Genomic DNA, 16,757 nt, shown 5'->3' with positions numbered 1-16,757 from the left:
TAGTTCTTCACATCTGTATGATGGGAGCTGCTATCACTACTTCATGTGTCCCTCTGATACTCAGCCACTGCTTTGGTTACTGAAGTGTCAAATACTTATTTTGCTTAGATGTGGTGATTCAGTCATGCAGCCCTGCCTTACTTGCCTTCGTGTGTAAGTGGATTCCACTTTGGAGATGCTTCCAGCCTCCAAAGAAGGGGAAGCCAGTGTGGTGCCCTTCCAGATGTTGCTGGACTCCAGCTCCCATCATCGGTACTACCGTGTTTCTCCGAAAATAAGCCATACCCTGAAAATAAGCCATACCCCAAAAATAAGCCATACCCTGAAAATAAGCCATACTCCGAAAATAGGCCATAGTGATAGGCAGTTTAACCTTGTAGGTTAAACTATACCATACTTAATTAAAAAAAATAAGACATCCCATGAAAATAAGCCACCGTGGTGTTTTTTTTTTGAGGAAAAATAAATATAAGACGGTGTCTTATTTTTGGAGAAACACGGTAATCATTGGCCATGTTTGCTGGGGCTGGTGGGAGTTCAACAACATCTGGAGGGGCACCAAACTGGTTCCTCCTGCCACAAAAAGAGAGTGAGAGTGAAAAGCAGGTGGCAGAAAGAGAGAAAGAGATAAAAGGGGTAGTCCCACCTCCTGCCACCATATGGCTCCCACCAGGTTACCTCCAATGAAATGTGGCCCCACACCAACCTTGGATTAAGGTTCATCCATTGAGCTCAGTGCTGAGTAGACATGTGTAGGATTGTACCATGAAGGTAAGCAGGTGAATGCAAACCAAACTTAAGAGCGCCATATTCTCACGCCCTGAAGCATTTCAGTGTAAATGCTAGTGCATTAGATTAAGCCTGCTGGCAAGCAAAATGGGAGGGGAAAAAGGCCACTCATCATTTTGTGTGCCTCCTTTTGCTCTAGAATTTGACAAGTAGACTGCAATGACAGGAGGAGGAGCAGGAGCAATGATTTAGATCACCAAAGCCCAGAAAACTCTAGCGATGCAAATGGTTTTGTCAGTCACTGGTTTTGCTGCAGGGAGCAGAAAACCCAATACAGTAATGCAAAACAAATATGGGAACATTTTCAGGCTCAAGTATTTTAGAGAAAAGTCTGTCCCCATTTAGAAACCGAGGAGTGCCTTAAAAGCAGCTTCAGAATCTTGAATGAGGTCTGTTCCAAACGGCACATGCACAGACATTCACATGTACACACACACACCCATTGTATACATATAATTTGGTTTCCAAGAAATGAATACCTGTTGCTGATGCCCCAAACCACAAGTAAGATTGGCTCCCTAACTTCATCCATTCCCACTGCCCCATGGTGCATGAGGTGATCTATGCAATTTCTGTGTTTTCATATTTATTTATTTATTATTATCATCATCACTATTACTACTGCTAACTTTTTAGTTGCTTTACTAGTGGCAAGAGCTATTGGGACTGTGGGGAGCATGCTTGGCTGGAGTTTGCATGGGATGGGAATGTGCTGTTAGCTCAGACAGTGGGTGCATTGCTGAAATACCTTGAGACATTCCAGCTGCTTGTCAGCCAGAGGGGTGTGTGGGAAGGGTAGCTCCTACACCTGCAGACCCAGGCAGCCCCTGACCCTTCCTTCCTTCTTCCTTCCTCCTCCTTCCAGACAATGACTGCGGGGACAACAGCGATGAAGCCGGCTGCAGCCATTCCTGCTCCAGCAACCAGTTCAAATGCAACAGTGGGCGCTGCATCCCAGTGCACTGGACCTGTGATGGGGATAATGACTGTGGGGACTACAGTGATGAGACCCACGCCAACTGCACCAACCAGGGTGAGGAGGAGTCAAGATGAGCCAGGCAGCACACGCCCAGCACCAAGAACATCTTTGAAATTCTGCACAGGCAAAACTTAAATCCCGTGAGCATAGGGCAGAGGAAGCTGCCGTATATGGAGTCTGACCACTAGTCCATCTAGCTCAGCATTGCCTGCTGACTGACAGTGGCTCTCCAGGATCTCAAAAAGTTCTTTCCTGATCCTACGTGGAGATGCTAGGGAATGAACCTGGGACCTTATGCAGGCAAAACAGATTTGTCTGCCATTGAGCTGTGGCCTAAATCCCCTTACCATTGAGTTACAGCTCTTTTTTGCTAACAGGGTTTAGCACCACTTACAGAGGTGCTTTTTTGTGTTTTATTGTGCCATTTGTGCAGCTTTCTCTCTTTCCTCCCTGTGGTGGTGGTATGGGTTCCCCCTCCCACAACCCATTCAGAATTTGAAACTTACTTGAGAGGGAATCCCCTGTTCAAAACCTACTTGGCATGGCACATGTCATGCCAGCTTCCCTTGCCCCCTGGCTGGCTTCCAGTCCTAGTCACCAGCTGTGACCTGGTTTCACATTCTGTGCCCCTCTCATTCCATCCCCAGCCACACGTCCACCCGGAGGTTGCCACACCGATGAGTTCCAGTGCCGGCTAGATGCACTCTGCATTCCTATGCGCTGGCGTTGTGATGGTGACACCGACTGCATGGACTCCAGTGACGAGAAGAACTGTGAAGGTGTCACACATGTCTGTGACCCAAATGTCAAGTTTGGCTGCAAGGACTCTGGTAATTGTTTTGCATTACAGAGGTGGCAATGAAGGCATCCTCATCCAGGCAGCTCTTGTGCACAGCTCCAGCACCTTTGGAGAGCCAGTGTGGGGTAGCGGTTGGAGTGTTTGGGTGAGGAGACCTTGGTTTGAATCTCCACTCAGTCCCCATCTCTCAGCCTTGACAAACTTCATAGGTTTGCTGCAAGGAAAAATGATGGGTCTGAGGAAAAATGGTGCCTACTTTATCCTAGGAGTTATCCTGTGCTCCTAGTTGTTTGCTCTTGCCCAAGGTAGGTAGTCAGAGGTCTGCATTGCCACCATGTAGTGAAATACTAAGGGGCTGGTTTGCCCCCATATAGTCCCACTCCTGTTCCTTCAGATCTTTGCTAGAGACCATGGTTTGTGTTCTCTGATATTCAGAATTCCTCCAGTTCTGTCTACAAATAAGGATGATCATGCATACATTACATACCTCTTGGTGATGTACAATTCATTGGAGGGGGGTGAAATCAGCTGGTTCATGAAACTATTACAGTGGTACCTTGGGTTACAGACGCTTCAGGTTACAGACTCCACTAACCCAGAAATAGTACCTCAGGTTAAGAACTTTGCTTCAGGATGAGAACAGAAATCACGCGGTGGTGGTGCGGCGGCAGCGGGAGGCCCCCATTAGCTAAAGTGGTGCTTCAGGTTAAGAACAGTTTCAGGTTAAGAAAGGAGCTCCGGAACGAATTAAGTTCTTAACCAGAGGTACTACTGTAATGCTCTTGGGCACAGACTCCCTGATTGTTTCAGGCATGCAGCTAGGAGCCCATGACATGCAGATACTCCTTCAAAGAGCCCTTGCAGGTGCGTAGCAAGGGAGGGACGTAGGGGGTGGGCTGCCCCTAGCTTCATACTAGCTCCACTCGCGCGGGGGCAGTGCCCCCGACCCCTGGCCTGCCCCTTGCCTCCTCCGCCTGAGCAGGAAGAAAAAGAGTGCACTACGGAGCGGTTGCTGGGCGCCGGTGCTGGCAAACCGCTCTGCTTCACAGTGCACCCGGCCACCCAGACGGACTGCGTATGTGCGGACATGTGCAGTCCATCGTGGCATGTGCATCGTGGCGCATGCGTGCTGCAGAGCTATGCCCCACCCCCAGGGGGTGCCGCCCCGGGCAGCCAAGCGGCACTGTTTGCCACTGAGCCCTTGTCTTCCTCAAATCCCTTGATTCCTTTGCCTCTTTCCTGAATAAACCTTCTCTGTCAGCTAAGTTGACAACTTTCCTTTTTCTTACAGAAATTGGAGTGGCTGGAACATTGTGACAGCTTTATTCCCTGAGTAGCTGGAATGTTCATGAACATTCTGTGGCATCATACCCAACAGCCAGTGACCGTCATAATCCCTATACTGTAGAGATGCCTTTTTTTTAGTACTTCAGTGTCTTCAGGGGTTGTGTGTTGAAATAGTCCGTTTTGCCAGCCCCCCTTCTGGTGTTTCATATATGTTTATTGTCTCCTCTCCTTGTAGCCCGCTGCATCAGCAAGGCTTGGGTATGTGATGGAGACAATGATTGTGAGGACAACTCTGATGAAGAGAACTGTGAGTCCCTGGTATGCAAGCCGCCTTCACATACTTGTGCCAACAACACATCAATCTGCCTCCCTCCGGAAAAGCTGTGTGATGGCAGAAATGACTGCAAGGATGGTTCTGATGAAGGGAAGCTGTGCGGTGAGTGTGAGGTGGAGAACTGTCTCCAGTCTTCCTTTCTCTAGGAGCACAATGACCCAGGGGACCAGACTTGCTTTCCCGTTCTCTGTGTGTATGTTTTCGTAGGAAACCAGGACCCCTCAGCTTTGTGCCTTGTTCTGGATGTAGCAGCAACATGCTGTTATCTGTCTGGCATGGCTGATAGGGTGCCAGAACCCTGAGTTGAAATACTGCTTCAGCCAGGTGCTTGCTAGGCAGCTGCAATGTTATGCTCTTAACCTTAGGTGCCCATCAGCAATATTGGGATGGTACTTTGCAACCTGTGCTTTACAGGGATGCTGTAAGTATTACTGAGATTATGCATGTGCTTTGTGAATGCTCAGAACATGCTATAAAAGCGGAAGGTTTTTATTTGTTTCTAGAATGTTTTTGATTATATTGTTCTTGAGGTGTTTGCCACCCTGGGCTCCTTTGGGAGGGTGGGCAGGATGTAAAATGAATACATAAATAATAAATAGTGCTCCATCCTTGAATTTTACCATCTCTTCTTATTCAATCAGATCAGATGGGCCCTGGAATAGGCAATATGGCATAGGCAGGGCTGTTCTTGAACAACTTGGACATGTAGCCAGATTTCCCTTAATGACTTTGTGGTTTGTTTCTGATCTCCTATAGACCTCTGCTCTCTGAGCAATGGGGGCTGCAGCCACAACTGCACGGTCGCACCAGGTGAGGGCATTGCCTGCTCTTGCCCCTTGGGCATGGAGTTGGGTAGCGACAACAAGACCTGCCAGATCCAGAGCTACTGTGCCAAGCGCCTCAAGTGCAGTCAGAAGTGCGAGCAGGACAAATACAATGTGAAGTGCTCTTGCTACGAGGGCTGGATGCTGGAGGGTGATGGCGAGAGCTGCCGCAGCATGGGTAAGTAAATAACCCGATGGAACTTGCATGTAAGTGTCCTACCTGTTGTGTAGGACAAGGGTTGCGGAACAATGGTATCAGATTCTCAAATGCATTGCAGGAATGGATCTAGATCCTCTGCTCTGTGGGCATGTGCAAGGCTGTTTCACACATTAGATAAAGAGCAGCAAGTGGATTTCAGTATAGACTCAATAGCTGGGAGATGCTGGCTTTCTCAACTCCCTTATGAACAAATCTGTTTAATATTTTCAAACACCCTAGAATCATAGAGTTGGAAGAGACCACAAGGGCCATCCAGTCCAACCCCCTGCCAGTTCATCACTTTTACCTTTTACATACTTTAAGTATATTCAGAAGGAAGGGAGGGATATAGATTGAATAAATAACAATAATTAAAACATACTAGTTATACACCTATTATACACAGTTGTGTGAAAAGGTGCTGCTGAGCCAGTGAAACAGCTCATTTCCCTGCAAGGTTTCTTATGAGATCTAAAGAGGTGTCACAAAGCACTTTGGGTCTGCTTCCTAGTAAGCCACCTCACATTGGAGGATGAGGTGTCCCACTGAACTTTCTGGGTTTAAAATCAATTATTTCCATAGCTGGGAGGCTGAGGTGCTTGCTTACGAGCAGGCACAGTGCTCCATAATGTGGAAAATTGTGGAGAATTGAGGAAGTTTACTTCAAGGAAGAACTCACGCCTTTGCAGCCAGGCCTGGAAATTGACTCCCTATGGGATGTGGCTGAAAGTTGCAACAGCATTTCCCTAGGCATATCCCATAGGAAAAAATGGTTTGAGTTTGTATTTAGTCCTAGAAGAAAAACATAGAAGATGACATGGAAACCTCCGCCCTTTAGGTCCACCTCTGTGGTGTCCTCTGCCCAGGATATCTGCTTCTGTCCTGTCCTGCAGGCAGACCTAGCCAGACCCTCTGTGACAATAGGAACACCAAGCACCTCATTTGCAACACTAGGGCCTCTGTTGAACAGCAGGCGTTGTTAGATCTGGGTGGAGGGGAATGGAATGTGGCCTGGGTCCCTTGAACCTGCTTTGTATGCATGATGGATATGGGGTCTGTCCAAGGTTCCTGCCTTTTTGCTAAATTAAATGGAAAAGGGGTGGGGGGTGGGCAAGTGGAGTGAGGTGCACGGGGGGGGGGGGGAGAAACCAAATGTAGTGTTTTCTGGCAGCCAAGAAACACAGCAATGTTCCTGTCATTTGGGGACTTGCCCTCATTCAGCAGTGTTGCAGTTGGCAGGCACAAGAAAGGCTGCTCTGTTTCCAGTGCCCCAGGGAGGAATGGAATTGCAAAAGTGGAGAAGGAGGGAGGGAGGGACAACAACTTTGGTTTTTTGGTTTTTTAAAGGATGCATATTCTTCATTTGCAGTAAGCCATGATTTTCCTTCTTATGATGAAGGAAAAGTGGCCCATCATGATAGATGATAGGGCTCTGGGAATTTGAACCCGGGACATGAGTAGAAGGGTGCAGCACAGCAAGCCCTTGTTCAGATATCTGTCAGTACTATTGATAATTTGCAGTGTCATAATGACTTATGATGATGGTGATCATGGTTAAGTCTGCAGTCTAGCTCATGATGGGCATGAGCAGATCAGGGATGAATTCAAAGGCTGAAAGAGCAAAGTGGTGGTGGTGGAGGAGGAGAAGGAAGAGAAGGAGAAATTATTGGAAGAAAGTTTCCCTATTGAAGTTACTCCAGCCCCTTTCTTGTGCGTTAGTTCTAAAACACAAAAGTGCAATGGCACCAGTAATCCACAGGCCTCTCTCAATTTTCAGACCCCTTTAAGCCTTTCATCATATTTTCCAACCGCCATGAGATCCGGCGCATTGATCTGCACAAGGGGGATTACAGTGTCTTAGTGCCAGGCTTGCGGAACACCATTGCCCTGGACTTCCATCTGAACCAGAGCTCCCTCTACTGGACAGATGTGGTAGAAGACAAGATATACCGGGGAAAGCTGCATGAGAATGGAGGTGAGTGCATGGTATAAAGAGGAGGGTTGTCTTATTGTCTTCCTTGAACTCCCCCTCCCACCCAAAAAGAAAAGTATTCATCTTAGTGTGAGCCATGCTCACAGTCCACCCTTACCAGGATAAACAACCAGCAACCTGAGGTTCTGCCCCCCCCCCCCCCCCGCAACATAAATTCTGGCTATGCCCACGGTCCTCTTTGATTGGAAGTCACAGATTGTATCATGAGGAAGGAAGGAAGGAAGGAAGGAAGGAAGGAAGGAAGGAAGGAAGGAAGGAAGGAAGGAAGGAAGGAAGGAAGTGTCCCTCAGCTGTCTCAGGTTTACTCTGAAATTGCTCCCTTTTGCTTGTTTACTTTTTACATGAAGACCAGCTAGTTTCATTGCCAACACCTCACATTTAATTGTTTTCTGAGCCGCCCTCTCCACATGATTTGTGGAAATCTAAAACAAAATTATTAAAATTCAACAGCAGAGTTGGTGTGGTAAGGTATTTTTGACACTTTTCCTAGCTACTGTGCCTTTAATTAGCAGCTTCTACCTCAAAGCGTAGCTGTCAAGTTCTCCCTTTTTTTAAGGGAAATTCTCTTATGCTGAATAGGCTTCCTCGTGAGAAAAGGGAAAACTTGACAGCTATGCCTCAAAGTGCTTCCCCTTCAGCACAACTAGTTTGTCAGTTCCTCTTCCCTTGGCTGGGAGGGGGAGTAATTGATTCTTTTCTTCCCTTCCCTTCCTTTTTTCTTTGTTTTTGTTGTAAAACAGCATTTTTATGTAATGAAATAAAGTGGTTTCAGGAGCTATATTCAGTGGAGAAGGAACAGGGGAATTTGCTTAACTCTTTCCTCACCAACTGCCCCCCCCCAAATCCTTCCCAGCATTCCATATGTGTGCCTTGAAAGGGCATCTGAAACACTGCTGGTTGGGTGGGATTTGGGAAGTGGCTTCTTGGAGGGGGATTTGAAGCAGAAAATCAGAAGGCAGTAAAATGTTCCATGCCCCTCTGCTACATTGCTCAGAAACTCCCTCGTGATACTTTCTCCCCCCCCCCAATGGATATCAGGATTCCATTGCACATACAGCATTGTGGTTTGCCTCTTAGTGGGAGAGAAGAGCATAGTTGCTAACCTAGCTACAGGTAGGCGGGTAGCCGTGTTGGTCTGCCGTAGTCGAAACAAAATAAAAAAAATCCTTCCAGTAGCACCTTAGAGACCAGCTAAGTTTGTCATTGGTATGAGCTTTTGTGTGCATGCACACTTGGGACAGGGTGCCTGTCCCAGTGCCGGCTTCTGTTCTCTTCGTGGGGCAGGAGCAACTTGCCTTTTCCCTGATTTTGGGTGGGGATGTGCTGCTCTCCTCAGTCTCTTCCCTTGACCCTTTGTTGCTCTAGGAAGCAAAGTCTCCATCACTTTACTAATTAGGGGTGCTTCTATCAAGCTGGAAAAAAATATATTTTCTGCTTACTTACGTTGAGCATAAAGGAAGGGCTCCTCCTTGGAGTAGCCCTCATCCACTAGGAGAATTTCTCCAAGTGTCACTTTGTAAGAAATCAAGGCAAGTCAAACCTGCAAAAATGTGGATCAAATGGAAAACTATGTTTGAAAGATTACAACTTTTTAACCTGCCCATTCATTCATTCATTCATTTGTCCTTGGCCTCAGGCTAACAGTTTCGAAACAGACAACGTAAAAGGTAACAGAACTGGGTGGAGGAAGGGGAAAAGGCCAATTCAGGCACTGATACTCAACCATATGGAAGGGTCATGCCACTCTCTCTTTTACAGCTTTTCTCCTCCTTGGTGGAAAGGGGATTAAGAAATAAATCAATAGATCAAAATTCTGTCCCTGATAATCCCCATTTACTTTGCTGTAGATTTCATTCAGGGGGAAATGACTTCATAAATGACACAAGGGCCAGCCAATCAGTACACAAACCTGTGCACAACCCTTCTCTTAGAAGACATAGGGGAAATTTGATTTAAGGTTGATGCCAAGGCAGGCCAATCTGTGCTGAACAAATCCAGCTTCTCCCCAAACTGTTTGTTTGTTTTTTTAAAAAAAGAAGATCTCTCTCAGTCTGATCCCAGGGAAAACACTATACAATTGCCACAATTTCACTGTGCGTTCCCACAGTGGGCTCATTCCTGGTGTGTGTGTGTGTGTGTGTGTGTGTGTGTGTGTGTGTGTGTGTGTGTGTGTACAGAGCTTTGAAATCCAAAAGATCAGGGAGTATTGCCACTCATGTGTCAAAATACCATTTTCTGGGCAATTGCTGAGGTCCTGCCCTATGACAGGAAGCTTCTCGTAATGCTCAGGGAAGCTGAATAAATAGAGAAGTAGCAGACTGAGTCCCCGTGATGGGGAACAAATGCTCTTGGGGTTGATTAGATTAGCGTTTCTAATTTGTGCACAGTAATTGGCAGCCGGTTAACTTGGGGCACAGCAGGCCTTCGGTTTCAATCCAGTTCAATGAGACGTTATCCTCAAACAAGGCAGGCAAGTGTTACTAAGTACATGTGTGTGAAGAACAGGACTCTCTTAACCTGGAACCCCATAGAAGATTGACCCTCCCTCCACTATTGTCTTTTAACTCCCCAGGCTAGGGACAGTTAGCAGCTCCTTAAAAAGTACACATTAAGCCACATCTCAAAGATGCATTGAACAAGCACAACACAAAACACTATAGGACAGGGGTGGCCAACTCCCAAGAGACTGTGATCTACTCACAGAGTTAAAAACTGGTAGTGATCTACCCCTTTTTGGGGTGTTCAGGTCAAAATTGTTGAGCTTTTCTCAGGAAGGAGGAAGGCCTATTTTTAGGGGTTCATGTCAAAGTTGTAAAATGTTTTTGTCAAAGGCTTTTTTTAGGGGGAAGAAAGCCACGTTTCTTTGGGGTGCAGGGCAAAAATGTTGAGCTTTTATTAAGGGAGCCAAAGTTGTTGAGCTTCTTTGGGGGGAGCCAGTGATCTACCAGTGATCTACCACGGACGTCCAGTGATCTACCGGTAGATCACGATCTACCTGTTGGACGTGCCTGCTATAGGAGACAACTGTCTCCAGCTCTAGGAAGTAGAGGAAGAGGAAGTGGTTCTCTCTTCTGCCCACCCTGCTGGTTACAGCCCTGTTTATTTCCAAGAAGGCTCACAGACCTAGTCACCACAACCTTTTTACATCTGTGAACCCTCAGGGTCCCACAGCATCAGGCATGACCCAGCTAAAATGTGGTCACATCCTTTCTTCCGGCCTCCTTATTCAAAATTATTTAGTGGGCAGCAGGAGATGAGAGGGCAGGCCAAAGGAATCCTACCCTTCATTTTTGAATGGCTGTCTTTTTTCTCTGTGAGATGTTCGGCATATCTGCCCATACGACAGATGGCGGAAGCCCCGTGGGAAACTGGGATGTGTGGAGAGGGCTTTGAGGAGAGAGAAACTCTTCAGTGTGAGTTTCTCTGCACTTCTCTTGCCTCTGTGTTGCTGGCCTCATATAAGCTGCAGCATTCAGTCCGCTTGTTAATGATACTGTCTTTCTTTTAAATGCTGATCATTATGTGGGAGTTAATTAGCATTCCAGGAGTTTCCTTAATTGTAATTACAGCCTGACAGTTGCCTCAACAATGAGCGGGAGCCTAACCTGATTAGTGCCTCCAAGAGGCTGATGATTTCAGATAGTGGGAGACCTCGGGTGGCAGTAGGGCACCAGGGTGCAGCTGGGAGCGGTCCATCTGCAGGGAGGCAGACTCAATAGAAATAAGAACTGCCACCTTTAGCTTGGCTGTGGCTTTCTAGAAAGTGACAGCCTTTTTGGTAGGGAGCCTGATTTGATTAGCCAGCCCATAGCCTTCTCTCTTGTTCTCAACAGCTGCATCTAAAATGATGTCTTAGCCTTCCACATTGCCCAAGGCTAATATATAGATAGATAGATAGATAGATAGATAGATAGATAGATAGATAGATAGATATAGATATAGATAGAGAGAGCATTTCCACCCCACCTTTCCTCCAAGGACCTCAAGGTGGCATACATGGCTCTTACTCCGTGATAGCCAGCCACTGCCTCTCAGCCCTTAACCTGAGTGTGCATTTGAGCCCTGGTCTCCCAGGTCCTAGTCTGATACTCAGCCACGACACCACTCAGATTCACCTCCTGACCAGAGTTTTGAGTGAGTTCTGAGTCATGCTTGCTGGAGGCCCAACTACCGGTACTTATGCATATGTTACGTTTTATCCCTTGGTTGCTGCATTGAAAGGGACTGTGCACACATGTGTATGTGTAGCTGAAGCCTCATCTTAGTGAAATGGGAACAGGTGGCCGCTACCTTAGAGAAACTGCAGTTTTAGCCTCGGGGAGGGGTTTTCGAATTGCGGTCTGTGGACTACCAGTGGTCTGCAGGCTTCATTCAGGTTGTCTGCAACATTCATACTGATTTTTAATTGTATTTTAATTGCTTTTTCTTACGTTGTATTTTATTGCATTACACTTTGAATTTTATGGAAAGAAAATTGTAATACAATTAAATTAAATGTAAGAAATTAAAGAAGCGATAAAAATGCATACATTTAAAAACCATACAGCATCTAGCACAGGGCAGCACAGTTGCTGCAATAGGCAGAAACATAATTATGTTCTGTACCATGACCATAGCTGCCAAGTTATCCCTTTTTTACAGGGATTTTCCCTTATGCTAAATAGGCTTCCTCGCGAGAAAACGGAAAACTTGGCAGCTATGACCATGACCCTCAGCAATTTTCAAGTGGTCAGTGCAGGAAAAATGGTTTGGGAGCTATTGCCCATGGGGAAATACTTATATAGTTAATTAAAACATTCCTACCCTGCTTTTCAGCCAGTAAGGCTCTCAGAGCAGTTTACATTAGAATAAAAGCAAGACAGTTCTTGCCTGCAGGCTTGCAATCTAAAATACTTGACACAGAGGAAAAGAGGATGTGGAGGGAAGAGAAAAGCATTAAATATTACGTTTGTTTCTTGCAATGAAAACTTTAGAACCAAATCACATACAATCACTCACTTGGCATTTGGGAAGAGAGCCAGCAAATGAATTCCTGAGCCAATTCTCGAACATCCCACTTGGAACAAACTCAGAGGCACGTGTTGACCAGCTCTTTTCCAGAATTGTTGGTTCTTTTTATTATAGCTGGTTACTACAACTATGTATTTTCTCTCTGCCACAGATTCCCTCTGCCCCATAGCAGATCTTACAGGGGGGCAAAGGCCAGGCACCTCCCTAGCATGTTACACATTTTTATTTGCCTTCAGGGATAAGAATTGGAGAATGACTGGAACATAAATGGCTGAGAGACATTGGAAGATGTGAGGTTTTTAAGGGAAATGCATTCAAATGTAAAAGGCACTGCTAGGGAGGGGGATGGTACTTCTCTGCCCACCGTAGTCTCCAGTAATACTCCTTTACAAATATCCTATTACAGTACAGTAGTTGTAGTCCCAATATGGCCAACTATCACCCAGTTTCAAATCTTCCATTCTTGGGCAAGGTGATTGAGTGATTGGTTGCTGAACAACTCCAGGCACTCCTGGAGGATACAGACCATTTGGATCTCTTCCGGTCAGGATTCAGGCCTCATCATGGGACTGAAACTGCCTTGGTCACACTGGTCGGTGATCTCCGGCAGGCTAGGACAAAGCTGAGAGCTGTTTCCTAGTTCTGCTGGGTCTCTCAGCGGCTTTTGACACCATCAACCATAACATTCTTCTGGACCGTCTAGAGGGGTTGGGAGCTGGGGGCACTGTCATACAGTGGTTCCTGGGCCGTGTTCAGAAAGTGGTGGTGGGGGATGAGTGTTCAGACCCCTGGGCTCTCACTTGCGGGGTGCCTCAGAGCTCTGTCCTCTCCCCCATGCTTTTCAACATCTACATGCAACCGCTGGGAGAGCTCATCAGGGAGTTTGGGCTGGGTGTTCATCAGTATGCGGATGATACCCGGCTCTACCTCTCTTTCAAATCAGAACCAGTGAAGACGGTTGGAGGATGGATGGCGGCTAACAGATTGAGGTTGAATCCTGACAAGACAGAAGTACTGTTTGTGGGGGACAGGAGGTGGGCAGGTGTGGGGGACTCCCTGGTCCTGAATGGGGTAACTGTACCCCTGAAGGACCAGGTGCGCAGCCTGGGAGTCATTTTGGACTCGCAGCTGTCCATGGAGGCGCAGCTCAATTCTGTGTCCAGGGCAGCTGTTTATCAGCTCCATCTGGTACGCAGGCTGAGACCCTACCTGCCCGTGGACTGTCTCGCCAAAGTGGTGCATGCTCTGGTTTTCTCTCACTTGGACAACTGCAATGCGCTCTATGTGGGGCTACCTTTGAAGGTGACTTGGAAACTACAACTAATCCAGAATGTGGCAGCTAGACTGGTGTCACAGTGGCCGGAGTGGGCTACTTCAGAGTAACGACTCTACACCGCTCTGCATTTTATCTTTTTATTGGTGCTGCGTATTTACAGTGCTGTAGGCAGTGCTATTTACAGAGACACATCTTATCCGCTAGAATCAGAACCTCCGAATGGCGTTTGGCGCGTTTTCCTCCAACACAACAACTTGGGGAGACCCATCCTCTTCCCCCTACGTTTTCTGCGCAATTCCGGAGTTGGGGGAACAGGTCTGCCCCCCTTGCTTTCCCCTTCCTGTCTCACCTGGGGCGCTGGCTCCGCTACCCTGTCTGAGCCTCGGACCCCACTTCCTGCTTCCCCACTTGAGACGGAGCTCTCGCTGCTTTCCCCTGCGCTCGGGGATGGGCTGGAACTCAGGAGGGGAGGGACTTCGCGATATCCCCTGTCCCTCACATCCACCCCCCTTCCAGGCCCCCCTTCTCCTCTCCCGAGGGGCTCCAAGGGCGTCGGTGACGACTGAAAGCCTACAAACTCCGTGCTGTCCGAGCCTGTTGGTGTGAACACCTCTCCCCAATCCCTTGAGCTCCCTCCTTCCGCCTGAGAAGACTGAAAGCCCAAGAAGTCCGTGGCGTCCGAGCTGGTGGGGGTAAAAATACGCTGCCAGTCTGCCTCTTCCTCTGACAGGGTGGACCTCGGAGACACCCATACCTCTTCCTCCGGGTCCTCAAACTCCGCTTCCCATCCCCACGGTGAACTGCTCTCTGCTACCTCCTCCCCCCCCTTTCCATGTGCCAGGGCTTGGGAGGGCTGTTGGGGGAGTGGCTTCTCCAGAGACCGTGGGAACCAAGCCCGCTTTGCGCGCGTTGCTTGCTTGTCGTTCCACCGGGATTCCTGTCTCACCCCCACCGCCAGAGCCGCTTTGCTGAGCTCATCCATGCTATTGGGCTTTGGACCTCTCGAGAGCTCATCCTTGACATCCTCATGCAACCCCAAATAGAACGCAGCTTGCATCGGAGGCGAGTGCAGTTCCCACCCCAGTCTGTGCACCAGCATGGTGAATTTCGCCCAATATTCGGGAACTGTCATTTTTCCCTGGCGTAAATTATGCAGTTCCTCTTTGGTCTGGTCCATATGGCTATCAGACGCATACATTACTCTTAAGCCTTCTAAAAATAGTTTGACATTCTTCATGCAAGGATTTTTTGTCGCGATTAACGGTCTGAGCCATTCCCTTGCTGCCCCGGTAAGGTGTTCCACTACAAACGCTACTCTGTGCGCATCATCAGGGAACTCATCATTGTGCAGCTCAAGGGCATACAAGATCTCAGTCTCAAAGCCATGATACTCCCTTGGATCTCCGTTGAACTTGCTTACTAGGGTCCCTGCTCTCCTTCCTGGCAGCACTTGGAGTTGGGGGGCCCCTCCCCCCTTGTTTTTCTCTGCATCCAACTTGTTCTGGAGGTCTGCCGCTACCGCCCTTAACTGCTGCTCTTTTTCCTGTAGCGTTCTCACCTGTTCAGCAAGGTTTTGGCAGTCCTCCTTGACCTGCTCTGTTTCTTGCTTAGCCGCCTTTAATTCCCCCTGTGCCTGCATGGCCAGTTGCTGCAGGTCCTGCTGGGCTTTCTCCGCGATCTGCCGCCATTTCTCCGCTTCTGGCGCGCTCATCCCGGCAACTCCAAAGTAGCCCAAAAAAAGATTCGGAGGTTGCTGTCACAGTGGCCGGAGCGGGCTACTTCAGAGTAACGACTCTACACCGCTCTGCATTTTATCTTTTTATTGGTGCTGCATATTTACAGTGCTGTAGGCAGTGCTATTTACAGAGACACATCTTATCCGCTAGAATCAGAACCTCCGAATGGCGTTTGGTGCGTTTTCCTCCAACACAACAACTTGGGGAGACCCATCCTCTTCCCCCTACGTTTTCTGCGCAATTCCGGAGTTGGGGGAACAGGTCTGCCCCCCTTGCTTTCCCCTTCCTGTCTCACCTGGGGCGCTGGCTCCGCTACCCTGTCTGAGCCTCGGACCCCACTTCCTGCTTCCCCACTTGAGACGGAGCTCTCGCTGCTTTCCCCTGCGCTCGGGGATGGGCTGGAACTCAGGAGGGGAGGGACTTCGCGATATCCCCTGTCCCTCACAACTGGTGACTGGGAACGGCTGCCAAGACCGCATAACATGCCAAGATCTTGAAAGATCTACATTAGCTCCCAGTACGTTTCTGAGCACAATTCAAAGTGTTGGTGCTGACCTTTAAAGCCCTAAATGGCCCCTTCCAGTATACATGAAGGAGCGTCTCCACCCCCATCGTTCTACCCGGACACTGAGGTCCAGCACCGAGGGCCTTCTGGTGGTTCCCTCACTGCGAGAAGCCAAATTACAGGGAACCAGGCAGAGGGCCTTCTCAGTAGTGGCACCCACCCTGTGGAATGCCCTCCCACCAGATGTCAAAGAGAAAAACAACTACCAGACTTTTAGAAGACATCTGAAGGCAGCCCTGTTAAGGGAAGCTTTTAATGTGATGGATTACTGTATTTTAATGTTTTGTTGAAAGTTGCCCAGAGTGGCTGGGGAAGCCCAGCCATAAATAAATAAAATAAATAAATAAATGTTATTGTTGTTGTCATCATCATTTAGCCCTGTCTCAGCCTCCTGCTGCTATACCTTTCCAGGGGGTTGGGATAACAAGAAAAAGAAAAAGTCATCTACCCTCAGGCAGGAGATACAGAAGTATAATCAGTTGTACCAACAGGCTAAAAAACAGTTTCTATCCGTGGACTGTTAGGCTGCTGAACAGAAAAGAATAAAGTGCAACTGACTTTCGGGATTGGTGTGTTGTGCGACAAGCACACAGAGTGCAATGAGATTGAGTGTTTGAGTGTAGGGGGAGGGAGGCTCAGTTAATTTCATTATACACAGGTTGTACATTGACAATAAAGGTGTTGTTGTTATTATTATTATTATTATTATTATTATTATTATTATTATTATTAAAAGGCAAACATTGGATTTGGAACACAGCATGCAAACCTAGCTAGTAAATAAGGAAATTTGGGTTGGAAACAAACAGCAGAAGGCACACCTTCTGGAAGTATGGGAGTCTGGAATGGAGTAGCCACCAAAATAAATGGGATCAGTTGCAATTTGAGGGAAAGGCAAAGCTGTAGGTTGAAGAACAGGACTCCAAGTACAGGGTTCAGAGGGCTGCAGAATTGTGAACAGCAGTA

General features: G+C 47.7%; 1 protein-coding gene across 6 annotated transcripts in view; it reads left to right on the top strand.

Annotated features, from left to right (window-relative positions):
* LRP1 (LDL receptor related protein 1) overlaps positions 1 to 16,757 on the top strand; it is a 335,312-nt gene that overhangs the window by 221,912 nt on the left and 96,643 nt on the right. For all 6 annotated transcript variants that reach the window (XM_060272179.1, XM_060272176.1, XM_060272175.1 and 3 more), the window contains 5 exons: positions 1,655 to 1,822; positions 2,416 to 2,598; positions 4,090 to 4,290; positions 4,945 to 5,190; positions 6,989 to 7,186. In XM_060272179.1, coding sequence (XP_060128162.1) covers positions 1,655 to 1,822; positions 2,416 to 2,598; positions 4,090 to 4,290; positions 4,945 to 5,190; positions 6,989 to 7,186 — 996 coding nt within the window. The remainder of the gene's footprint in view (positions 1 to 1,654; positions 1,823 to 2,415; positions 2,599 to 4,089; positions 4,291 to 4,944; positions 5,191 to 6,988; positions 7,187 to 16,757) is intronic.

Source organism: Zootoca vivipara, chromosome 2 (genome assembly GCF_963506605.1).
Source record: "Zootoca vivipara chromosome 2, rZooViv1.1, whole genome shotgun sequence".
Classification (NCBI taxonomy): Eukaryota; Metazoa; Chordata; class Lepidosauria; order Squamata; family Lacertidae; genus Zootoca; species Zootoca vivipara.
The sequence above is the reverse complement of the archived record's forward strand: the minus strand, read 5'-3'. Positions and strand labels throughout refer to the sequence as shown.